This window comes from Somniosus microcephalus, chromosome 8, assembly GCF_052327205.1.
Source record: "Somniosus microcephalus isolate GS21.2 chromosome 8, FLI_Smic_1.0, whole genome shotgun sequence".
Lineage (NCBI taxonomy): Eukaryota > Metazoa > Chordata > Chondrichthyes > Squaliformes > Somniosidae > Somniosus > Somniosus microcephalus.
This window is the reverse complement of record NC_140994.1, coordinates 44121938-44148115: the sequence shown is the minus strand read 5'-3', so window position 1 is coordinate 44148115 and position 26178 is coordinate 44121938. Positions and strand designations below refer to the sequence as shown.

At 47.4% G+C, this 26178-nt stretch overlaps 1 protein-coding gene across 5 annotated transcripts in view; it reads left to right on the top strand.

The window, feature by feature from the left end:
• adam12a (ADAM metallopeptidase domain 12a) overlaps nt 1-26178 on the top strand; it is a 432297-nt gene that overhangs the window by 360936 nt on the left and 45183 nt on the right. For 4 of the 5 annotated variants that reach the window (XM_085994669.1, XM_085994668.1, XM_085994671.1 and 1 more), the window contains exons 14-16: nt 14065-14260; nt 15422-15530; nt 20740-20938. The exons of the other annotated variant lie outside the window; for it this stretch is intronic. In XM_085994669.1, the coding sequence (XP_085850795.1) occupies nt 14065-14260; nt 15422-15530; nt 20740-20938 (504 nt within the window). The remainder of the gene's footprint in view (nt 1-14064; nt 14261-15421; nt 15531-20739; nt 20939-26178) is intronic. 5 annotated transcript variants of the gene reach the window in all.

Genomic DNA, 26178 nt, shown 5'->3' with positions numbered 1-26178 from the left:
TGATGTTTACAATCTATATTAATGACTTGGATGAAGGGACCGAGTGCAATGTAGCCAAATTTGCTGATGATACAATGATAGGTGGGAAAGCCAGTTGTGAAGAGGACACAAAGGGCTCGAATTTCACAGGGCCGTGGAGGCGGGAATGGAGGCATGTGGGGTGTTAAAATTGCAAAAAGTGGCGGGCGGGCCCAACCCCGCCTCCAAGCAATTTTCAACAAATTGTGTTTACTGCTCCCGTCTCCGTCCCGCCTCCAAGAGGTGGGATAGGCCCTTAAGGCCCTTAACAAGCACTAAATTGCCTCTATTATCCCATTTTGAAAGGCCTTGGTGATTTTAACCCTTTTCCAATGTGAAGCACGCCTGCTCTGAAACACGACGGTGAAAACTGGCGGGAGCACAATTGGGTTGCTGATTATTAGCTGCAGCTCCACCATTTAATAGGATATTTGATCAGCCATCATTTGCAGGTGGCAGGACTTTGTTGTCTCAGGTCTGGGGGAACTTTTAGAAGGCATAACCACAGCTGTGGAAGTTTGGAGCCTGACACCCATCTCCAGTGTGACCTCCTGGGAAACCCCTCTCGCCACCTTCACTGAGCGCTTCCTCAACTGAGGCATATACCAAGTAATCCTAAGCCCTCAATGTGGAAGTCCCATTAGCGAAATGAAACACACCACAACTGCAGCAGTAGCCATCAGATTTTTTATTTACAGTTACCATCTGATGGCTTTTTAACATTAAATATCACATTTCACCCAAGTGACTACCCTTGTGACTATTTGTCCAGTATCTTTCTCTTACGCGAGCTCCTACGTGGTACTTCCCCTGTGGCTTCAGCAGATGTGGAGGCCCCTTGCTCAGTTTCTTGCTGCTCCTGTCTCAACACCTTTGGCGGGCATCCTCTGGGGTTGCGAACCTGTGAGGGCTCGCCAACAGTCTGCTGCTCCTGCGGCTGTGCAGACACCGATCTCAGTTGGGTGTGGACTCTGGTGGGGCTCTGACCGAGGGCTCTGCAGTGGCATGGAAGTGTGAGCATTTGGAGAGGAGCCCCCACTTCCGTAATGTCTGCCACCAGCTTCCCTCTCATGGGTCAGGTCCCCCTCAGCGCTTGCAAGTGGCTTGAGAGCACCTTGCTGCACATCAGGGGGGCTATGGGGACCCGTATCTGCACTGGCAGTCCTACTCATGAAGGTCTGGTTTCTCTGTTCAATAGATGACCATCGCTCCTCAAGAGATGTCATTCTATTCAGAACATTCACCATGTTTTCTGCACTCTGGCAACTTATCACCTCCATGGAGGTTGCCATCCTTTCCATGGTGATGCATTCATGCGCCAGTGACTCCACAAAGGCTCTGCTCATGTTCGCAATGGACTCCTCCATTCGCTCCACACTCGCAGCAACCCTGGAGACAAAACCTGCCAGAGACTCCTGTATCTGTTCCTGAGTTCCAGCACTGCTGATCTTGTGGATGGACCCAGAGGCAGAGGGTCAACATACAGCTGAGCCGAGCTGGCAGAGTCCTGTGCCCTCCGACGAGGACTCTCCACTGCTGTCCCTGTCTCCCTGTCTCCACCATCTGCTGATGCTCACTTGTGAGCTGTGATACACCAGGTGACAACACTACTCTATCTCGCGATGGTCCCACCGAGTTGTGAGTATCTGTGCTGGGTGTGCTGAATTCTGCTGACGCTGCGCCCTCAGAGGCTGCGCCCTCTGAGGAGTCTGGATGCTCAGGCTCTTCCTCCTGGCTAGTGGGGACGGGTGCTGTCGATGGTCCTGTGGGGGAGTAAAGGAAAGGGTCAGAGATGTGATGCCAAGGTTACATGCACATTGCATATGATCCTAAGTCCATCTGTTAGAGCTTCAGAATCATTATCTGCGACTCATGCAATGTCAATGAGATGGAAAACTATTCTGTCACCAGCTTGCTGTGATGCACCCGTCTGTCCGTCCCCCACTTGCGTATCGTCCTCCAATCCCACAATCTCCAGGACCGCATCCTCCCAGGGGGTGAGCTGAGCTACTGAGGGTGGCCCTCCTCCTGTCCTCGCTCTTTCCCTCTTATTGTGAGCTCTCTTTTCCTGCAATGAGGGAGACAAGTGGAATTTGAGTGAGAATGAAGGAGTGTGTAGAGAATCCATAGCATAGATGCTTAGAAGGAGACAAAGATGGAGTGAGGTGGTAAGACCAAGGGCCCTTCCTGTGTGTTGTAAGTTGTTTTCATAGCATCACAGTGATGGGGAGTATGAGGGCTGCATAGTCGAATAGTTAGGTGAATGTGACCATAGAGAGAGAGGGAATGGGTAAGGGTACATGGATGTCAGTGTCAAGTGGGATGTGGAGGAAGAGATTGCTAAAGCTGAGTGCTGGTGAGGAGAGGCAATGGGGATCAGATTGAGGGTGATGGGAAAGTCATACTCACTTTTCCAGTGCGCAGAAGGTCATGAAACCTCTTCCTGCACTGAAGCCAGGTTCTGCGGGTTATTGACAAAGAGTTGACCACCTGGATCCACACAGCATTGGTCTGCTGGGGAGGCTTCTTCCTCCCTGAAGAAGGGAAGAGCACCTCTTTATTGGCTCTTGCTCCCTCCACTAAAGCTTGCAGGGCAACGTCATCAAACCTGGGAGCAGACCTAGGTCTCTCGCTGGTCATTCTACCTCCAGGTCCCTCTAACATGAAAGGCCAAAAGGTTGGCAGTCTGCAGAAGAAGCAAGGCTTCTTGCAGACCTTAAATGCAGCAGCAATGATGACGTCATCGGAGGCGAATTTCAGACTGAAAAAACTAATTGGGCCATGGGTTCCCACACACTGGAACTCAATTGCCCACTTAAGTTAAAATCGCTTCATTCTCCCACATCGATTTAGAATCGGGTGGCCAACACGAAAAGCGGATTACACAACCCCAGCCCGCCCCGGTGACAAAATCCAGCCCCAAGTATCTGAATAGGGATATAGATTGGTTAAGTGAATGGGCAAAAATTTGGCAGATGGAGTATAATGTGGGAAAATGTGAGGTTATCCACTTTGGTAGGAAAAATAAAAAAGCAAATTATTATTTAAATGGAGGGAGAATACAAAATGCTGCAGTTAGCATGCAGGTACAGCAAGTAATTAGGAAGGCAAATGGAATGTTGGCTTTTATTGCAAGGGGGATGGAGTATAAAAGTAGGGAAGTCTTACTACAACTGTACAGGGCATTGGTGAGACCACACCTGGAGTACTGCGTACAGTTTTGGCCTCCTTATTTAAGGAGGATAGGATATACTTGCATTGGAGGCAGTTCAGAGAAGGTTCACGAGGTTAATTCCTGAGATGAAGGGGTTGTCTTATGAAGAAAGGTTGAGCAGGTTGGGCCTATACTCATTGGAGTTTAGAAGAATGAGAGGTGATCTTATTAAAACTTATAAGATTCTGAGGGGGCTTGACAGGGTAGATGCAGAGAGGCTGTTTCCCCTCGTGGGGGAATCTAGAACTAGGGGGCATAGTTTCAGACTAAGGGGGTCGCCCATTTAAAACGGAGATGATGAGGAGTTTCTTCTCTGAGGGTCATGAATCTTTGGAATTCTCTACCCCAGAGAGCTGTGGAGGCTGGGTCATTGAATATATTTAAGGTGGAGATAGACAGATTTTTGAATGATAAGGGAGTCGAGGGTTATGGGGAGCGGGCAGGAAAGTGGAGTTGAGGCCAAGACCCGATCAGCCATGATCTTATTGAATGGTGGAGCAGGCTCGAGGGGCCAAATGGCCTACTCCTGCTCCTATTTCTTATGTTCTAAACATGTTAAAATGTAGAACATTGACCAAATGTAGAATATAGAGGGACTTTAGAGACTCAAACAATGGCACCCTTTGTTCAAAAGCCCAGTGCATTGGTGTAACAGTGTGCTAACCGTGGCATTTGGATCCACATTTATGATTTCTCATAGTCTGAATCTATGATCTTAATTGAACTGCCAGGGCAGGCAACAAGCTGAGATGATTTTGTTTATATACAGGACTTTTGAACAAGGGAGCTCTTGCATGATGTCTGCCTTTATTAATTGTATAACTCTGGATTAGTTCTCCACTAAGTCACTGTCTCCCTAGCAAATACAAACCCAAGGCATCATGTCTGTCCTCATAGTTCAATGTTGTCAAGCTAGGGATCATTCTTCTTGCCCTTCTTCACACCTTTTGCAAAGTCACAATGTCCCATAGGTGCCTTCCCATAGCGTGGGAAGGAAAGCTGGAGGAAGAATCAATCTATGTCCTTCGCACAGTTCTTAGTGATCAATTATGGAACAGCATTGGCAGAGGACTGGGAAGAGGCCAGCCAATAACCTCCATAGTAAAGGAATAGGCTGTGGTTTTTGGATAAATAAGAAAGAGAATTATGTTTCAAATGCAAAGAGAGAATAAAATGAAAGGAAAATAAAACAGCCCTGATATGTAACAAACTTGAGGGATTTGTGTACTATCCATTATAAACAAATCTCATATCCATCTCGGAAATACTCAGCAGGTCAGGCAGCTTCTGTGGAGAAACGGAAGTCAGTCAGTTGATGTTTCAGGTCTTAGAACCCTTCCTCGGGACGGGAAGATATTACAGATCAACAGCATTTAAAAAGGAACAGAACAAGGGAAAGGGGGAAGGGCAAAAAGACACAGAGGAAAGAAATAGATTGACCTGCGAAGTGTTTGCGTGGAAACAGGAGATGATTAACTGGCAGAAGTGATATTAGCAAGAGCCAAAAGGACACATAATGAGAGAAATAATGTTGTCTCCTGCTAATATCTTTTCTTCCATTCAATGATCTCCTGTTCCCCACCCAAGCATTTTACATGTCATTTTATTTATTTTCCTGCGTGTTTTTCCCTTCCCCTTGCTCTGTTCCTTTTTAAATGATGTTCACCTGTAATATCTTTCAGTCCTGATCAAGGATCTTAAGACTGAAACATTGACTGACCAACCTCTATTATTCCTCAAATTCCGCCTGACCTACTGAGTATTTTCAGCTTTTTCTGTTTTTGTTTACAAATTTCCAACATCTGCAGTGTTTTGCTTTTTGCCCACATCTATCTCGTTCCTCATTTAGTTTCATTCCACATTGTTACAAGATATATTCACCTTCCCGAAAGTGTAAATTGATAAAATTGATTTTCTCATTGTACATTGCTAGTAAGCGTGGTCTTTGACATCACTGCAGATGTCTTCATTGTTCTAATGGCACTGTGTGAAGCAGTAGGTTACTTACTTTACTCCTCTGTGGTCAAGTTCCAGATGAGAGCAATACTTAAAATTGTGTGATGTATGTGACAAGCCTCGTCAAGTCTCGGCTTAGCCAGTACTAATGGTAAAGCTGATAAAGGCCTGGGCTGAAATGGCATTGGAGCCAAAGCAAAACCACGGCCCTATTACTCACGTGGGGAGATCTATAGGTAAAGGTCAGTAGGAAAGAGGAACGATTGTTTTAATTAATTTATATTCTCTATTCATTTTGACACAATAAATATGGAGTAGCAGATTGACATGACTGTGTTTTAGTTCTGTAACACAGAATAAGATGTCAGTATGGAATAATTTTCCACCTTTATGCAGCCAGCAGAGAGCGCTTCAACCATTGGTACTGCATATAGAAATGTGGGTGTGAACTGGGCATGATTTTCCTACATTTAAATTAATGGTAGGAAAACGGTGTACAGCACATTTCCAAATTTCTGATATGCATTACCAGTACATGAGGCCGTCTGCTGGTAGTGCAAAGGTGGAAAATTGCCCTTTATAAGTCTAGTTAATACAAGAAAAGCATTTAATCATATAAAATGCAACACATTGAATATCCTGGGGAAATGCAGGGGTGGGAAATGACTGCTGCTAAGTGACTCCGATGCCTGAAGCAGCTTAAAGGGCCAGCCAGATCCGTAACAATCACCATGCTGTTGCCTCCATTTTTTAAAGGAAATGGCACCGATAACAGACGTTGCAGCATCGTCTCTCTCCAAAACAATTTCTACTGTGTCCATTTAACCTTTATTTCCAATATCCTGTTACCTCATAACTATGGACACCTTGTAGGAACGGAGGTTCCTATCTGAATAAGGTATTCGACTCGATGAATCAAATCAACAGGTTTTAATGAACAACGAAGTTAACAGGGAAACTACAGGAGAAACGGTACACCGGTCTAAACAGCTTGCTGGGCACTCGACGACTACTGGAAGCTGACGTCATCGCGTTCTTCGCGCCACTGGTGGTCACGTGATCGGCGTCATGACGTCATCACGTGGAGTGCAGGAAAACACAATACAGTACAGTTAACAGGCAGTTTAAAGGTGCAGTCCGCGGCTGCACTACACTGTAGTTAAAGGGATTATTACTAATTGTTCGGAGACCCTTGGTGGCTCTGCCACAGGCGCCCCCCCAGAATCCACTTTAACGGACATTGTCAACCGAGTAGGAGGTTTAATGATCCTGGCCGAACGGCGACGAAACTCAGGCAGTGGAAACGGGGCGTTAGTAGAAGAACCAGTGCCGGATTGCGGCAGAAGCGGCGTCTCGGGCGAGGCAGAAATGGTAGTCAGAGGTGCAAGCGCGTCTGAGGCCGAATCGGGCTGTTCGACGGTAGGCTGGTGCACGGCTGGTCTGGCGGCCAACGGCGGTCGGCCGCGGCGAGGCGGTTGGGCAGCCACGGCAGGCTCACTCCGATCCAGGTGGGCTGGTTTGAGCTGGTCGATAGAGATGGTATCGGACTTTCCACCGACTTCGACTGTGAAAAACTTTTCCCCTGATGAGATGACACGAAAAGGTCCGGCATACGGTGGCTTGAGTGGGTCTCTGTCACCGTCCTGTCGAATAAAGACATAGTCCGAACTCATGAGCCCTGTCGGGACGTGAGGCCTCTGCAGGTCATGCTGCGAGGTTGGGATGGGCAGGAAATTCCTAGCCGCCTCCTGATGTAGCAGGAACTGTTGAGCTGCAGACCATGGTTCGGTGTGTGGAGGGAGAAAGTCACCTGGCACTCAGTGTCTGACCATAAACCAGCTCAGCCGATGAAGACTGAAGATCCTCTGTTGGGGCTGTCCGGAGGCCCAGCATCACCCATGGGAGCCTGTCCACCCAGTTGGGTCCCCTCAAGCTGGCACGGAGGGACGCTTTGAGAGACCGATGGAACCTTTCACACAGACCATTCGCCTGCGGATGGTACGCGGTGGTACGGTGCAGCTTGGTACCCAGGCCTTGTGCCACTGCGTTCCACAGCTCTGATGTGAATTGCGGACCGCGGTCCGAGGAGATGTCCAATGGCACCCCGAACCGAGCCACCCGCGACGAAAGGAACGCCCTGGCAACGTCTGCTGCGGTGGTAGCGGCCAAGGGAATCGCCTCTGGCCACCTGGTGGTCCGGTCTACCACCGTCAGGAGGTGTGTGAATCCACGTGACCCGGGAAGGGGACCTACTAAATCCACGTGAACATGGTCGAAACGGCGCTCAGGCACCGGGAAGTTGGCCACTGGAGCCTTGACGTGACGGTGGACTTTGGATTTTTGACAATCGACGCAACTGTTCGTCCAGTCCCAGACGTTCAAATGCATGCCTTTCCAAATGAATTTGCGGGACAGTAGCCGTTGAGAAGCCCGCATCCCCGGGTGCGATAACCCGTGGATTGCCTGGAATACTTTCTTGCACCATTCGACCAGCACAATGGGCCGGGGCACTCCCATGGATGTGTCGCACAAGAGCGTGGTTCCTGCCGCTTGAAACGGCACGTCTGCAACCTGCCAACTGGAAGGCGTGGTCCTAAACGCTTGTACCTCTGGGTCTGCCTGTTGATCCTCTGCCAGTCCGACGAAATCGATGCCCAGGTGGACTGCCTGGACTGGAACCCGGGAAAGGCAATCTGCCACGAGATTATCCTTGCCTGACACGTGCCACAAATCCGTTGTGAATTCGGATATAAACGTGAGGTGGCGCTGCTGCCGAGCTGACCAAGGTTCCGCCGTTTTGGCCATGGCGAAGGTGAGCGGCTTGTGGTCCACGAATGCAGTGAACAGACGGCCTTCTAGGAGGAAACGGAAATGCCGGATGGCCAAAAACAGGGCTAGCAACTCTGTCAAAAGTGCTATACTTTCGCTCGTTCTTGCGCAGTTGGCGGCTGAAAAAGGCCAACGGCTGCCAACCCCCGTCGACCCACTGCTCTTGAACTGCTCCGATGGCGTAGTCGGAGGCATCCGTAGTGAGGGCAGCAGTCGCGCCCGGGAGTGGGTGTGCTAGCATAGTTGCATCCGCCAACGCCGCCTTGGTATCGCGGAACGCCTGGTCCATTTGCAGTGTCCAAGTGAGAACATCCTTGCCCGACTTTCCTTTTAGTGCTCCGTACAGAGGTTGCATTAACCGGGCCGCCTTGGGGACGAAACGATGATAAAAATTTACCATCCGCAAGAACTCTTGCAGGGGTTTGACTGTGTGAGGCCGCGGGAATGCGGTAACTGCCTCTACCTTGGTGGCTAGCGGGACGGCGCCTTCTGGGGTAATCCTGTGTCCCAGGAAATCAATACTGGATACTCCAAACGTGCATTTGGCCGGATTGACAATAAGGCCGTGTTGGCTGAGCTGGGCGAAAAGTGTACGTAAATGGGTCATGTGAGCTGTCGTATCCTTGCTGGCTATTAGGATGTCGTCCAAATATACAAAAATGAAGGGCAGGTCCTGTAAGACAGAGTCCATCAACCGCTGGAATGCTTGAGCTGCGTTTTTCAGACCGAATGGCATGCGGAGGAACACAAAAAGGCCGAACGGAGTGATGACTGCCATTTTGGGGACGTCTGGAGGGTGCACCGGAACTTGGTGATATCCATGAACGAGATCCACTTTAGAAAATATAGAGTTGCCAGCCAGATGTGCCGAAAAATCTTGGATGTGGGGAATAGGATACCTGTCCGGTGTCGTGGCGTCGTTTAAGCGTCTGTAATCCCCGCAAGGTCGCCATCTGCCGCCTGGTTTGGGTACTATATGCAGTGGGGAGGACCAAGGGCTGTCCGAACGCCGGATGATCCTGAGGCGCTCCATGGTCTGGAACTCAGCCTTTGCGGCTGCCAGCTTGCCGGCTTCTAATCGCCGCGCCCGAGCGTAAACGGGTGCTCCGGTCGTGGAGATATGGTGCTCCACCCCGTGCCGTGTGCTTGCAGCCGAAAAAGTAGGCCTGGTGAGCTCCGGGAATTCGCCGAGCAGGCGCGTAAACCCGTCTTGCGACGGAACCGCACAGGCCACCGACCAGGACACGGCGGTGCTGCGGTGGCAGGGCACTGCGTGGAAAGTGGACGCATTAATGAGTCGGCAGTGTTGGACGTCGACCAGCAGGCCGTTGGCACAGAAAAAATCAGCCCCCAGGATGGCCTGTGAGACCTTAGCTGTAATAAAGTCGCAGACAAAACGCTGACCGGCGAAGGTTAAGTTTACCGTCCGTTTACCGAACGTACGCATGGCAGCGCCATTTATTGCCACGAGGGAAGGCCCCTGGCCGCCAGATAGTAGGCCCAGCTTTGAAGCTGGCAGGATGCTGCACTGTGAACCAGTGTCGTACAGGAATCGTCGGCCCGTAATGGGATCCATAACGTAAATGAGTTTGCCCGCTGAGCCCGCCGCCATAGCTAACTTGCCGTGCTTTTTAGACCTTGTCGTCCGTCCGGGAGGACGTGGGCTTGTTGGAGTTTTTTTTTCTTGAGGGAAACTGCAAGGAGGCCGGCAGCATCGAGCTTTGGCGCCAAAACGAGCGTGGTACGCGCACCATCCTGCTGGGGGAGGGCTGGGCTTCGCTCGCGCAGGGGAAAGGCGCCTCGTGGCTGCACAACATTGCTGAGTAACAGTAAATATCTTGTCTGCCTCTGCAGCGAGTTCAGCACCGTCTGTGATGGCAGTGTTGGCCAAGGCCGCCTGAACCGGTTCGGGTAGCTGGCAGAGGAAAAGCTCACGGAATAAGAAACATTTGGGTTCCGCGCCCAACAGCGTGAGCATTTGACTCATCAGCTCTGACGGTTTTGAGTCCCCGAGGCCGGGCATGGAAATAAGCTTGCGTGCCCGCTCTGACTTATTAAGATCAAATACCTGTAGCAAACGGGCTTTAAGCGCTTCGTACTTGCCCTCCTCCGGTGGGCTTCCAAGGATGCTGATGACCCGCGAGGCCGTGGCACTGTCGAGAGCGGCAACCACATAATAATAACGGGTCGAATCCGCTGTGACCTCCTGGAGAGTGAACTGTGCTTCTGCCTGGAAAAACCATGCTGCTGGCTGCTGTTCCCAGAACTGCAGCAGTTTAAGGGCGACGGCGTTCGTGTTCATCCTCGACGAAAGTTGTCCGACGAGATCGGGGTCACCAATGTAGGAACGGAGGTTCCTATCTGAATAAGGTATTCGACTCGATGAATCAAATCAACAGGTTTTAATGAACAACGAAGTTAACAGGGAAACTACAGGAGAAACGGTACACAGGTCTAAACAGCTTGCTGGGCACTCGACGACGACTGGAAGATCCTGGAAGCTGACGTCTTCGCGCCACTGGTGGGCACGTGATCGGCGTCATGACGTCATCACGTGGAGTGCAGGAAAACACAATACAGTACAGTTAACAGGCAGTTTAAAGGTGCAGTCCGCGGCTGCACTACACTGTAGTTAAAGGGATTATTACTAATTGTTCGGAGACCCTTGGTCGCTCTGCCACAACCTGTTGATTTTTTAAATTTCATTCTTGGGATGTGGGTGTCACCGGTAAGGCCAGCATTCTTTGTCTATTCCTAGTTGCTCTGAGAAGGTGGTGGTGGACTGCCTTCTTGAACCGCTGTAGCAAGTTTGATACAACTGAGTGGCTTGCTAGGTCACTTCCGAGGGTACTTAAGAGTCAACCATGTTGGTATGGAGTCACATATAGGCCAGACCGGGTAAGAACAGCAGGTTTCCTTCCCTAAAGAACAGTAGTGAACCAGTTGGGTTTTAACAACAATCTAACAGCTTCATGGTCACTTTTACTGATACCAGCTTTTTATTTCCAGATTTTGTAGATTAAATTCCAATTCTCAAACTGCCATAGTGGGATTTAAATTCATAGGGGTCGATTTTAACTCGGGTGCGGGGAATTGTCGGGTTCCCCGAATTTGGTGTTTCCCACACGAATCTAAATGTGTGTGTGAGATTGATGCAATTTCAACTCAATTGGCCAATTGATTTCCAACGTGTGGGAACCCTTGGCAAATGAGTATTTCTAGTCAGAAAGTCGCATAATATGACGTCATTATTGCTGCTGCATTTAGGGTCTGCAACAAGCCCTGCTTCTTCTGCAGGCTGCCAACCTTTTGACATTTGCTGATACACTGAGCTGGAAGCAGAATGGCAAGAGAAAGACCGAGGTCTGCACCCCGTTTTGACGAAGTTGCCCTGCAGGCTTTAGTGGAGGGAGCAAGAGCTCACAAGGAGGTGCTCTTCCCTTCATCAGGGAGGAAGATGTTTCCCCAGCAGACCAAGGCTGCGTGGCTGCAAGTGGCAGAGGAGGTCAACTCCTTATCGGCTACCCGCAGAACCTGGATACAGTGCAGGAAGAGATTTCATGACCTTCAGCACACTGGAAAAGTGAGTATGAAGATCCCATCACACTCAATCTGATTTCCATTGACTCTCCTCACCAGCACTCAGCTTTAGCAATCTCTTCCTCCACATCCCACTTGACACTGACATCCATGCATCCTTACCCACTCCCTCTCTATGCTCACATTCACCTAACTATTCGACTATGCAGTCCTCACACTCCCTATCACTCTGATGCTATGAAAACAACTGACAACACACAGGGAGGGCCCTTGGTCTTGCCACCTCACTCCATCTTTGTCTCCTTCTAAGCATCTATGCTATGGATTCTCTACACTCACTCCTTCATTCTCACTCAAACTCCACTTGTCTCCCTCATTGCAGGAAAAGAGAGCTCACAATAAAAGAGAACAAGCGAGGACAGGAGGAGGGCCACCATCAGTAGCCCACCTCACCCCCTGGGAGGAGGCGGTCCTGGAGATTGTAGGAATGGAGGATGAGGCACAAGTGGGGGACGGACAGATGGGTGCATCACAGCAAGCTGGTGACAGAATAGTTTTCCATCTCTCTCATTGACATTGCATGAGTCGCTGATAATGATTCTGAAGCTATAACAGATGGACCTATGATCATCTGCAATATGCAGTGTGCATGTAACCTTGACCTCACATCTCTAACTCTTTCCTTCACTCCCCCACAGGACCATCAAGAGCCCCCGTCCCCACTGTCCAGGAGGAAGAGCCTGAGCTTCCAGACTCCTCAGAGGAATCTGCAACCTCTGAGGGCGCAGCATCAGCAGAATTCAGCGCACCCAGCACCAGCGCAGACACTCACACCTCGGTGGGACCTTCGGGACATAGAATAGTGTTGTCACCTGGTGTATCACAGCTCACAAGTGAGCATCAGCAGATTGTGGAGACAGGGACAGCAGTGGAGAGTGCTAGTCGGAGGGCGCAGGACTCTGCCAGCTTGGCTCGGCTGCATGTCGACCCTCTGCCTCTGGGTCCATCCATAAGATCAGCGGGGCTGGAACTCCAGGAACAGATGCAGGAGTCTCTGGCAGGTTTTGTCTACAGGGTCGATGCGAGTGTGGAGCGAATGGAGGAGTCCATAGCGAACATGAGCAGAGCTTTTGTGGAGTCATTGACGCATGAACGCATCACCATGGAAAGAATGGCAACCTCCATGGAGGAGATAAGTCGCCAGGGTATGGAAAACATGGTGAGTGTTCATAACAGAATGACATCTCTTGAGGAGCGATGGGCATCTATTGAACAGAGAAACCAGACCTTCATGGAAGTCCTTCTGAGTAGGACTGCCAGTGCAGATATGGGTCCCCATAGCCCCCGGATGTGCAGCAAGGTGCTCTCAAGCCACTTACAAGCGCTGGCCCCTTCTGGCCTGTGCAGCTTCAGGTGGGTGAGCAGCAGCCTGGCGCTCCTGTTGCTGCTGCTGTTGTTCCTGGTTCTGCTGGTGCCGTGGCTGGTGTTCGAGCTCATCTAATGCCCAGAAGGGAAGGAAATAAATGGCTCCCATGCTTCTGGTATATGCCTCCATTGAGGAAGCACTGAGTGAAGGTGGCGAGTGGGGTTTCCCAGGAGGTCACACTGGAGATGTGTGTAAGGCTCCAACCTTCCACAGGTGTGGTTAAACCTGGTAAAAGTTGCCCCAGGTCTGAAACAACAAAGTCCTGCCACCTGCAAATGATGACTGATCAAATCTCCTTTTTAATGGTTGACCTGCAGCTGATAGTCAGCAAGCCAAGAGTGCTCACGCCAGGTTTCACAGGCGTGATCCCCACCAGGTGTGTTTTACGTGGGAAAAGGGTTAAACAGGCAAGGGCCTGTTAAAATGGGATTATAAAGGCCAATTAGTGCTGTTTAAGGGCCCTAAAGACCAGTCCCGCTTGTTGCAGGTGGGACTGATTCGGGACCATCAGACACGCCTGGGTTAAAATGGCTAGGTGTCGGGAACCAGGCGGGGGGGGGGGTCCCGACCCCCAGCTTTTGCGATTTTAACCCCCCACACGCCTCAAAGCCCGCCTGACGGCTGAGTTAAAATTAAGCCCAAATTCTCTGTAGTATTAGTTCAGGCCTGTGAATACTAGCATAAGTAGGATCCTGCATTATTGAAGCAATAATGATGAAAATGTGACACCTGGGGGTGAATTTTCACGGGAGTTCTCCTGTTTATCCGCCGTAACTTCAGAAGACTCCTCACAGATACCCCAGAAAAATGATGTTAGCGTAGTGACAGTGGACGAGTGGGAGAAGGTCCGCAGAAATTCACTCCCATGATGTCACTCATTATTAGTGTCTCATTTTAAATATGCCCAGCATAAATGTGTTTAAAATGTTGTTTGAATCTATATTAAGTGTAAATATTTACTGTCACTGTAAATTTGTCTGTACCAGCGTATGACCATCATTCTATTTGCACAGTTTCAATCTGCATACTGTAACTTTCAACCCGTTGATTTACTTTGCTTTTTGGTTATGTGCATTTGCAGCTGAAGCCTCCAGGAACCCCTTGCAGAGATTCCAGCAATTCTTGTGATCTGCCTGAATTTTGCACTGGAGCAAATGCACAGTGTCCAGCCAATGTATATCTACATGATGGGCAACCCTGTCATAGGAAGGACGGTTACTGTTACAATGGGATGTGTCAGACCCATGAGCAGCAGTGTATTACTCTCTGGGGACCAGGTAGATAATGATTACTTAAATCTAACTACAATACAGCACAGAAAATCATATTGTCCAATCCTGTATGGAGTGTATGCAAGACAAGAAATTAGAATTGCTATTGAGGATCTGAGACCTTTACAGTGCCATACATAAGGCGAGTCAATTCATTATGTTCATAATGGTTCTACTTCAACTCTCACTCTTAGTCTAATATGTAATCAAAGTATCATAAATAGCATTAATTATCATTAATCTGACCAAGAGAGAGAGAGCTAGATGAACTAATTCCAAGATTTTGCATATGCAACTCTTGAACTACACATCAGGAAGTGCAAGGGTGGCGCAGGTTAGCCTACCCTTTAATTTTCCTTTGCTCCCTACTTCTGTAAAAGCATGTCATCTTTGGTAGGCCTGATTCAAACCAGAGAATTCCTATTGTGAAGAATCACTATATGGTACAACATGAGTATACCTCAGCACATCCCATGAAGCTGCTTTGAGGGTATTGCCATAGCTGATACAATTTCTGGTCCAGGATCAGATGTTTGCCTGAAACAGCTACCACAAAAATTAAACAATGCATGATCCTGAATTTTCCAATGCGTGACATGATTATTATAGAGGATCATTGGGTAGGTGGCTTATTTGATCAACTCCAAAGGCTGCCTACCACTAACTTCTTCCTGTCACAGATGAATAGAATGTAATCAGTCCTTAATGAAGCTGCTAACTGGAGAGCTTTCAATAAAGGAGTGTTCTACTTTCATGGCTGATGGACGGCCTTGACAAGGGCATAGGTGTTCATGAAATGGCATTTGCTCCAGTTGTAGAGAAGTCTGCAGTATATATTACCTTGGCATGGACTTGAAGTGAGTGAAAAATAGATGATTCATGACATAAAATGATTTACCTCTACATGTCCATTATGACCATATGTTGCTCCAAGTAGATTTGAGAAACTAAGCCCTGCCCCCAATGTTGCGAAGTCAATTTTTATATTTTATAAAATGTTGTTTCTGGGTACTCTTCTAAGAATGAGGTGAACACTATTCTTCCATATTTCATCAGTTTGATTCTGTCACTGGTACAAAATGAGAAGAAGTTCCATTTCCTAGCATTTTCAATTTTCACCTTAACACTTACTCATAAAAGTGACTGAAATTGTTCTAACTCCTTTAGGTGCTAAACCTGCCCCTGGAATCTGCTTTGAAAGAGTAAATTCAGCGGGTGACCCGTATGGTAATTGTGGGAAAGACTCAACTGGTTTGTTTGGAAAATGTGAGATCAGGTACAGACAATATATCTTCTATCTTCTCAAGATACAAGCAATTGACTTAATACTTCTCTACTCCATATTCTGTACACCTAAAAACATACAAAAGTGCAGAAAACATTTAGTGAACTTTAACAAGTCTCCGCTTAGCTTTTGTTTTTAATCACCTTCTTTTGCTGGTTCTTCCTCTGATCACATGATTATGATTTACTTCCCCATTTAACACAAGTCACTACACATTTTTATTGGGTGATTCTATTACATTTTGTCTGTTTCATGAATGGAAGACGTCATCTTTGAAGTGTTACATCTCTATTATGAGAATTTTGGATGTGTGTAGATTTAAGAGAGTAAACTACAAGCTAAGTGCCTGTTTTATTTTTATTTTGCATTGACATGTCTGTTCCAACTTATTTATTTTGTGACCTAGCAGAAATCTAGGGTGGACTGTTTGTCTCTTATATATCACTTCTTTGGTAATCTATGAACTTACTAGTCGATAGCAAATGATGCTGTTTAAGACCAAGGGGTCCAATTTTCAAGCCATCTTGGTTATTTTATCTGTAAATGGCATTTCATTTTCCACCAGCCTCGATTCTGTGCAATAACAGAATCAACTTTCCTTAATAATCAATTGAATATCCATCCATGATGTCTAGTTTCCCACCAATCTGAGTTTACTTTCCACCCATGATATCCAATTTTCCAATGGTCAGAATTGGCTCTATAGCCATAATGTCCAATTTCCTCGGAGCATAAAAGAGCATTTGTTCAAGTTCCCAGAAAATCTAGTATGGATGTCCCAGTTTCCGCAGAACTTTAAATTTGTTGCCTACATTGCTGCCCAATTTCCCTAGCAGGTTATATTGGATGTCCAACAATATTATCAAATTTCTTTAGGAGCCTACATTAAATATTCAGTATGACTGTTTCATTTTCCCCCAGCAATCCAGATTGACGCTTTGCTCATGTCACCCATTTTATGGCAATTTAAAGAGTGGAATTTTAACATGGGTAGGATTGGGTGCAAATCGGGGGGGGTGGTTAAAAGGGCAAAAAATTGAAGCGTTTTGAGAAGCTGGCACCAAACAACTGATTCCGGCTTTTACTCGGGCGGGTCAAGGAGCAGACGGCCAACCAGCTCCCAGGAGGCAGGTTGGCATTTTAAATATGTTAATGAGGCTGGAAGCCTCGGATTTAATGTGCTTGGGATCGGACCTCCCACCCTGAGTCAGGGATTCCTCCCCCACCCCCAGGGTCGGGGATCGGACCTACCTGGTCCTGCGGCCTCTTCTCTAGCGTTCCCGTTCGACTGGAAGCCAAGCCTATCAATCAGACTGACATGTCATTGACAAAAGACACACGCTGTGGAGTTAAATCTCCACAGCGTGCGGTGGAAACCCATACTTCCGAGTTTCCTGTGTGCTACCACCCCCCTCCCCAGCCCAACGTATCAAAATGTTAAAATTCCCCCTAGTGTCTGACTCTCTCGCACTCACGGCATCAATTTCGCAGCTGATCGAGAGAAGGTCTCCCGATTAGCTTGTTATGCACAAAAAGTTTGTCTTTTAGATACTTTGAATTTAAATTTCGATAATCCATAGGCCTAGAAATTGGATTGTGGCCAAAGTGGGGCGTGATCCAGGTGCAGAGCATGCTGCACGCACCTAAAGAGGCCAGCGGCTGGACGGCAGCAAATTGGTCCGCTGACCTCATTTGTATGTTAGCGGTGAGCTGCGGGCCCCTGTTAACTGCCCTTGAGGCTGGTCGCAGGGCCGGGAGTAAGATCAGCTGTGTGGAACGCCAGGCTCCTCCTGGCTCCACATTCAGGCAAGTAAAAAAGTTTAAACTTACCTTCTGGGTGACAGCCTGCAGCGGTCCATTTAAGCACTGCTAGTTTGGCTGCTGTGCGCCCGAGAAGACTGAATGCAGCACGCATGGCACATGCTGTGATCAGTCACAAACCAATTACACAAAGAGGCTGAAACTGTTGTTGAACAGTTGCTTATGCAAATTGGGGACTTAATGCAAGTTTCAGGCGGGCGCCCTAGACAACTACAGGGCGTCCAAACCAACAAGGTGTGCGGTGCACTTCTGATGCAGACTGAGCATGTGCATGCTGCACGTCATTCTCAGAGATATATTTAGTCCACAATGTCAAGCATTCATTTAACTTTGAGTCAGTTTCACAAAAGGAATGTGTTCTACCAAGAATGGGCCCAGGTGGCTGAATTCCACGGCTAGTAGAAAAACCTTTTGACCAAGAAAATTACTTTTTGAACAGGCAGTGAAGCAGCAGCATCTCATTTCATTCCAATTTCAGAAAATTAAGCATCAAACAGAATTTTTGTGAAAATATCCCAAGTCAATTCCAGATAGCTATGCATGAATTTATGAAAGTAGTAACAGGGATACTCTAGAGCTCTCTGTTTTTAAAGATATGTGGAATAATGAAACTATATTCATGATGACATTATGAAGTATTCGGGCTCAACCGAGCCAGAATATTTCAAGCAGAATACAGTGATTTGACCTTGCTTTAGATTTTTTGGGTTAATTCAACATCTGGGTTGACCCCAACCTAATTCCAAACTAGTTTGAGCAACCAGATTCTGTAATATAGGTGAAAATTGGTTCCGTGCTAACTTCCTTGGGAAGCTGGGACTGTACATGCATCAAACCCTCAGAGCCCAGGCGGGCAGGGTTCCTTTTGATGGACTTTTGATAAAGAACATATTTGAAGGACAAAACTATATTTCTTGATATCCCTTACAAACTCACCATATATATGGAGGATGTTAATTCCTTATTCGATTAATATCCGCAGTCCTTAATTTTTAATAAACACTTGTAAATTTCACCTGGCCTTGTTCACGGTTAGTCGTAGGAAATGGTGTCTTTGGGGGTTATTTTGGTGAAAGGGTGAAAACAGACGCTAAGTGGGTACTGTGCTAATAAGACAGGCCTGTTTTGAGCCTGCAATTTTGGTCCTAATTGCTGATTACCATAATTTGAACTTGCCTGGAGATGCTAAAACAGACACCTGCAGGTTTAGCACTCAAACGCTGATTAGACACAGTTTTTGTGGAGCGGTATATGTGGGCTCCGCTCACCCACTTCCATTGAAGGTGCGGAGTGGGCTGGCTGACACACAGCGGCAGGTTTCAGGATGGCTCAGGGTCCGAGGGAGAGGACGCACAGGTTCTCGGACGGGGTACTGGAGGTCCTGTTGGAGGAGGTCCAGAGGAGGAGGGATGTCCTGTACCCGCAGGGGGGGAAGGAGTCCACATTGCCCTCCTGTGTCTCCTGCAGCAGCTGGTGCTGCTCTGCCTGGCCTCACGTCCTCCTCCCATTCCTCCTGCAGGCCAAGGGGGGCCCCTAGCAAGATACCGATGACCAAGCACTCCCTTTCTCCTGGTGACTCCTATAAGGTGTCCAATAAGATGGACTAGCACAGCACTCACTCTTTTTAGGTGAAATCCACAGAGAATTCCCGGAATAAATGTTGATAGAGTGTTGGTGAAGTCTCGACAAAGTGTCCCAGAAAGTCTCCCGATGTGTTTCAAAAGTCCTCTTCAAACCTCCAGCAGCAAGTGAACAGTAAAATGGTGAAGTACCTTTAAGTAGCGCTCAAAATCCTCAGCAACAACTAGTTTACTCCCAGTCAGCTGGTCGCTGTTAGGAGAGGGTGTTAGGTCAAGTGCTATCCACCAAAATGCAGTGCAGCCTCCTTAATGAGCGCTAGCAGGCAATTTAAGTGGCAATCAGCCCCTTAACGTGCCTCCAGGCAGCCATTCCTAGCAAGCTTCAACTCCTTTACCAAGGTGGTGCCTTACGCTAAATGCAGGCTAAACCAGCATTTCAACTTGGCCACCTTGGAGGCTCTTTAGCTCCTAAAGTATCCGGGGAAAAAGGCCCCCTTTGTGCTTTATTGTAGCAGGCAGAGAGAGGTTGCACCATCACCTTTGGAACAAATAAGAATAACAGGCCTTCTTGTAATATTGTTTCTTAGAAGTTACAGTGCTATCCTGTGGAGGAAATAAGAATAGCAGGTATTATTTTACCAACTCAAGAATTTTTATATATATATAATATTATATATATATATAGTGTCAAACACATCAACTGATTAAGTGACAAGTCTGAGACGGTCCATAGGAAATCTTAAATTTGATCTGCATATGTAGCCATGGATGAACAACACAAAAGCTTCTCTGTTTACAGAAACAATAATGTTTAAAAAAAGGTCTGATGATTGACAGACTCACAGATATATGCCAATCATTTTATAGCACAGATCTTGCCACAGAACAAAACTAATGAATAAATATTCAAAACAGCTCATGACGTTAACTAGTAGCCAATTGAAACATACAGCACGACACACATATTAAGGTTCCATTCTGAAGGCAAAAATACCCCTCACTTCACACAACACTAAACAGGGAAAACTTCATTTTATTTACTTTTAACTTTAAAATTATTAACCAAAACCATCTTTAAAAAAAGACTAAATTAATTCCTCCAGCATAATACCGATATGTACCTGAGCAGCTGAGTTTACTCAGCAAAAATATCTTCCACGCACACAAAAACAACTCTGCTTCAGGCCTAATAATTTATTCAGTGCCCAGGAGCCTTATCATTTATTTATTGCCCAGTAAATTTGGCAGCTCCGACATATATATTACTTAAATGAACCGCAAGCTGAACATTTTCCAAAGATATAGACTAAGTTGGATGAGGCCTATTTGCAACTTAGTCAATCAAAACAGCCAGACTCAGGGGAGGAGACAGGGAGAATGGTGCCATACTGAATTCGACCTTCTGATGGCTGCATGAACAATTGTCGACTAAAATAAACTCCTTTTATTTTATTGAGATTATTACAAATTAAGAATTGATCTGAATTTCTCTACTGTTCTTTCAATGCAGTTTATAATGTGCAGCATCAATAAAAAAAACAGCAAATTCTTAATGTGGTTATGTGATCTATTAAAAGATATTCAGTGCTTAAAAGGTTAATTATCACTTACTTGTAATTCCTGAAGTTAGCTGAGTATTTTGACACTATTGATGATATTTTTGCCATAACTCAATTGATTGACATAATCTATTAAAGTTTAATTATCCTGTGGAGTCTAAAGTTTAATTTTTAGCCATCATCTTTCCACTTTACATAACTGCCTCCTCGGTTACACCATTTGTCTGTTTTTGTTAACAGAGATGCCCAATGTGGAAAAATCCAGTGTCAGGGAGGAGCAAGCCGCCCAGTTATTGGAACAAATGCAGTCTCCATAGAAACTAACATCCCTTTGCAAGAAGGTGGAAAGATCTTATGTCGTGGTACACATGTCTATCTAGGCGATGATATGCCTGACCCAGGGCTTGTGCTAACAGGCACCAAATGTGGAGAGGGGAAGGTAGGAATGAGCCAAAATCAATAATCTGTTGAACATCCATTCAAGTAAACATTCAGCCATTCGCTTTAGATAGGACTTCACCTTGTTAAATGTAAGTGGAATGATCTTCCATTGCGGCAGAAACACTAACATCTCTATTAGAAGGTTAATACCTAGAATTATATTGATAGGATTGAACAGCTACAGAGATCTGACAGTAGACATAATTTATTAACGCAGTTATTCGTTCCTTAGCATTTACTGTTTTCCTAGCACAGCATTGTGATCTAATAAGACACATTGGGGTAGATTCGGCTCTGTGGGGCCAGTGTGCGTCCGAACCAAGAAGATTGATGGAAATTGTTCCTCGGGCCAGTTCAGCATACTCGGCTCAAGCTGCCAGCACTGGTCACGCCACCACATGCAGCTCGCCCGAGTGAAGGCACCAATGTCAGGCTCACCGGCAGAGGCCCACAGGTAAGTTGCACGAGGGGGGAATGGAGCAGGCTACAGGAGGGGCAGATCGCAACTCCTGTGGAGCTAGAGGAGCATTCCTGCTCCTCCTGGCTCCCCAGGATGGTTTTAAAAAAAATCATTTTTAAATTTATCTGTCATTGGCGGCCACGTGGGAGACACAATGCCTGGCCTGCTTATTGTCCACAAATTTTTAAAGGGGTCCTTTAACATAGTCAAGGGGCGTAACGCCTGTTTCAGGCGTCCGCTCGGGCATCTAAAAAAAAGGCCCCACAAACTTAGCATTGGGACCAACGCCTTTGCAGGCCATCTCACTGCTAAATTGGTATCATCTTACGCCCCAAAAAACAATTTCTACTCCATTTACTGCTGACCTGACTTTTCAGTCATTACTATCATTAGTAAAGAAGAAGAAAGAAAAAAAGAACTTGCATTTACATAGCACCTTTCATGACATCAGAATGTCCTAAAGTGTAGCACAGCCAATGAATTACCTTTAAAGTGTAGTTACTGCTGTAATGTAGTGAAATGCGGCAGTCAATTTGAGCACAGCAAGGCCCCACAAACAGTAGTAACATAAGTGACCAGATAACCTGTTTTAGTGAGGCTGGTTGAAGGATAAATGTTGGTCTGTACACTGGGAGAACTCCCCTTCTCATCTTTGAATAGTGACATAGTGCTTTTACATCCACCTGAGAGGACAGACGGAACCTCGATTTAATGTCTCACCCGAAAGACAGCACTTCCCACAGTGCAGCTTTCCGTGTCAGCCAAGATGATGTGCTCAAGTCCTGGAGTGGGGCTTGAACCCATAGCATTCTGACTCAGGTGAGAACGCCACCATTGTGCTAAGGCTGGCACCTAGTACAAGCTTTCTGTTTAAACAAAATAGAAGTATCACCAGATCTGCACCTTGCCACAAATCTAGTACTTATAATCTCAGTCCAAACACCAGGGCCGGAATTTTGCCGGTGCTCGGGGCGGGTTTGGAGGCGGGACATCCGGCAAAATCGCAAAGATTGACAGTGGGTCGGAAAGCTGCTGCCAAGCCGCCTCCAATCAATCTTCCCAAGTGTCGGGTCCCCGATTTGCACATGGACCCGACACCCAATGGCGGGAAGAGGATTATAGGCACTTAACTGCTTGTTAACAGGTTGTTAACAGGCAGTTAAGAGGCTTTTTGCAATTTTGACAGGTCTACTACGGGCTTCCCGACGTCCGAACACCATGTCAGGTAAGTGTGGCGTGTTGTGAGTCTGCTGTAATGTTTATGCATTAATGGCAGCTGCAGAAGTGATGTGAAGGATGCAGTGGTACACTGATGAGTTTCAGAGGTAAGAAAATGTTGGGAAAATCATTTTTAATGCATTTACACTTTTCTGTAGGTGACAAGTTTTGGATTGTGTGTGTAGTCCCACCTCGTTGGGAGAATCTCTCTCACCGGTGACAGATCGCTTCTGTAACCTCACCTGCAGCTGCCATCTGTTCTAGCCTAAGGAGGGAGTTGCTGGAGAGCCTGGGTGCAAGGGCTCACCTGTGAACAGTGATTGTCAGTGTTTGCAGCACATCAATGCTGTCAAACACTGAAAAATCAATTGTCAAAAAAAAATGTGCGTGGCCCCTTTAAGAAAACCAGCAGATGACACGTCATCAACTGACATCATCTGACACCGGCTTGCTCTTAATTGGCCGGCAAGCCCGCAGGGCTGGCTTAACAAGGCCAATTGATGCAAAATCGCTTCTGTGCGCCTGATGTCGTTGGGGGTGGGACTGGAACCCGGAAGGCAGCTGTCCCGCCCCCAAGCTGCATCGATAGGAAAAATCGCGGCCCATTTTTTCAATGGCTAAATGAGTTGCTACTGCACAATAGGGTTTGTGCCCGCAATCCCCTGCATAGTGAGTTTCTCATCTCAGTAATGGCATGGGGAGGCACCCTGGAGCACTTGCCCATATGGAGGAAGCTAATTTGAGGGGCTGCTGATTCCAGACCACTCTTACACATCTCTTCGTAGCCAGCTCGAGTGCAGCATGAGACTGGAGAACCTGTCTCCAGTATATCTCTTAGCTTGGGGAGGGTGAGGGGGGAAGAAAATAATAACAATAATGACAAGCAAATAATGAATTTTTGATGCAAAAGCTTACGTTTTTGTCACATCTGGTCCTAATGAGAGGACTTGACGTCAGAAAGTTGTGTGTGTTTCCTGTTTTGTATTTGTCACATTAGTATCTGAATTTTGTGTTGCTGCCTAACCTTCTTTCCTATCTATGTGAAGATAAGAGCAGATTTCAATTGGTTTTCTATGCACTTCCTTTTGCTACTGTATTTGTTTCATCAAAGAAGGAGAAAATTGGCTTATGAGGTGTAAAAATTGCTGCCAAATCCTGATAACTTTTGTGCCCACTGTGCATCAGCCCTGCTCCAGCTCCTTTTACCTTGCTGTTGTACAGTAAGTGAATTTCCATGACTGGATGCAAGGACTGAATGCACAATGCCATTTGACAATACCATTCACGTTTTAAACACCACTTCTGCAACTGTGCGTGATGGAAAATCCAAATTGTTTCATCGAACATTTTAATTTCAATTCCTCAAACCTCAGTAGTGTGAGAACTTGAGCATTCTTCATGTGAGCCTTTAATTGTTTCCATTCATGTCTAATACCCATCAGATGTTAATCTGGCTGGAATTTTAAACGATAAAACTGCCAACATTTTTAACACCCATTTTAATTAGTGGAATGCATTTAGAATTACGTAGATTTTACAGCAGAGAAGCAGGCCATTCGGCCAATGTTCCCTTTAAACTGCGCAGTCGCACAGCTCTCTGGACCTCCCGCGCAGCTCTCTGGACCTCCCGCGCAGCTCTCTGGACCTCCCGCGCAGCTCTCTGGACCTCCCGCGCAGCTCTCTGGACCTCCCGCGCAGCTCTCTGGACCTCCCGCGCAGCTCTCTGGACCTCCCGCGCAGCTCTCTGGATCTCCTGTGCAGCCGGCTCGCCGGCTTTTCAATGGCAAAAAAGGGGCCGCGCACCCAAAAAATAATTAACGGGAACATTGCATTCAGCCGAACTGGTCTGTGTCGATGTTGATAATCCACGCGAGCCTCGATCCAAAACACACGAGCTAAATCGAATTAGTAATCTTAACCCTAATTATCCTCCCACTGTACTTCATCTAACCCTAGTGCACAGCCTCATTAGATGTGAACGTGAATCAGAATTATAGCTGTGACACCGTAACCATAATTCTGATCCTTTTTAGTCCCTGTGCGTTTGCTGCTTGTGTGTCTCTCCCCGGCAGCAGAGTCTTGCGATTGCTGCTCCATAGCCCCTACCTTTGACTGGATTTCCGTGACTGTATTGGCAGTACCAGCTCTCCTGGCTCAGTCTTATATCAAATTTTAACTAACGCCCCCCCTCCCCTACCTGCATTATGCATCAATAGAACCAGAGAACGAAGGGCTTTCATTGTCAACACCTTTTCTGGGTTTTCCTGTTCTTACTTTAATTTTAACTTTTTATAAATAAAAAATGAAAGACAAATAAAAGTATTGGCGAAATTCCAGATTCAATGAAAGCAAAACCAAATTAAGAAAAAAATAAAGGTTGCAGAAAGTTTTGCCATTAATTTCTGGAGCGGTTTCTGGGGCCGTGTCCTATCCTACACCAAGTCCTGCTCACCCATCACCCTGTGCTTGCTGACCTACATTGTCTCCAGGATCCCCAGCACCACAAATTTAAAACCCTCATCCTCATATTTTAAATCCCTTCATGGCCTCACCCTCCCAATCTCTGCAACTTCCTCCAGCACTATCATCCCCTCCCCCACAAATTCTCTGTCCCTCTGACTCTGGCCTCTTGTCCATCCCCCTTGCTTTTCCCCACCATTGTTTTCAGCTGCCTGGGTGCCACACTCAGGAATTCCCTCCGCCTCCCTCTCCTCTTTCAGACCCTCTTTAAAATCCAACTCTTTCACCATGCTTTTGATCACCTCTCCCGGGAGAAATTGGGTTGAGCCGCAAACGGGGCGCCAAGCTCACCTGGGCGCCAGATTTTGCACTGCGATCGGAGCAGCAGCGATCGCCGGAAATTCAGCTTGAACGCCCCAAGAGGGACACGGGGCGAGGCTCGAGGCGCACCGCGTCCCTCTTAGGGCGCTGAAACTGAATATCGCAGCGCAACGTGCCGCAGCGCCACACGCTGCGACATGGCACGCTGCGGTTCTGCAGGCCTTCCTCCCATTCTTAAGGGGGAGGGGCCTGCACCAGCGCGATGAGCGATCGCGAGTGCCGGCAAAAGGGCCCGGCACCGAGGAGAAGTGCCGGGCTCTCGGTAAACAGCCAGCAATGCCGCGGGGGGAGAACAGGAGGTCAGGGACGGAGGTGCTGGCAGGCGGCCGCCGAAAAAAACGGCCACCCTGCACCTCCACCTTAACTTGCGCCACTGCCGCCACAGGTAAGCCCCGTGAACCGGGCGCGATTAGTGAGCGGCGCTACAGAGGCGGTCGCTGCCAAATATTGCGATCGGGGCGGTAGCGGGGCGCTGCGCACACCGATGACGTCATCGGTGGCGGCGCAGCGCAACAGGCTAACGCTGCCATTAGCGCCCCAGCTAAATATCGCGGGAGGCGTGGCCAGTGGCGCTAAAGCCACCGAGTGCCCTCTTTAGGCGCTAACTGGAGGCGCAGCCCACCGAATTTCTCCCCCCTATCTTTTTTTATTGGCCCAGTGTTTATTTTTGATTACGCCTCAATGAAGCATTTTACGATGTTCTTCTACATTAAAAGGAC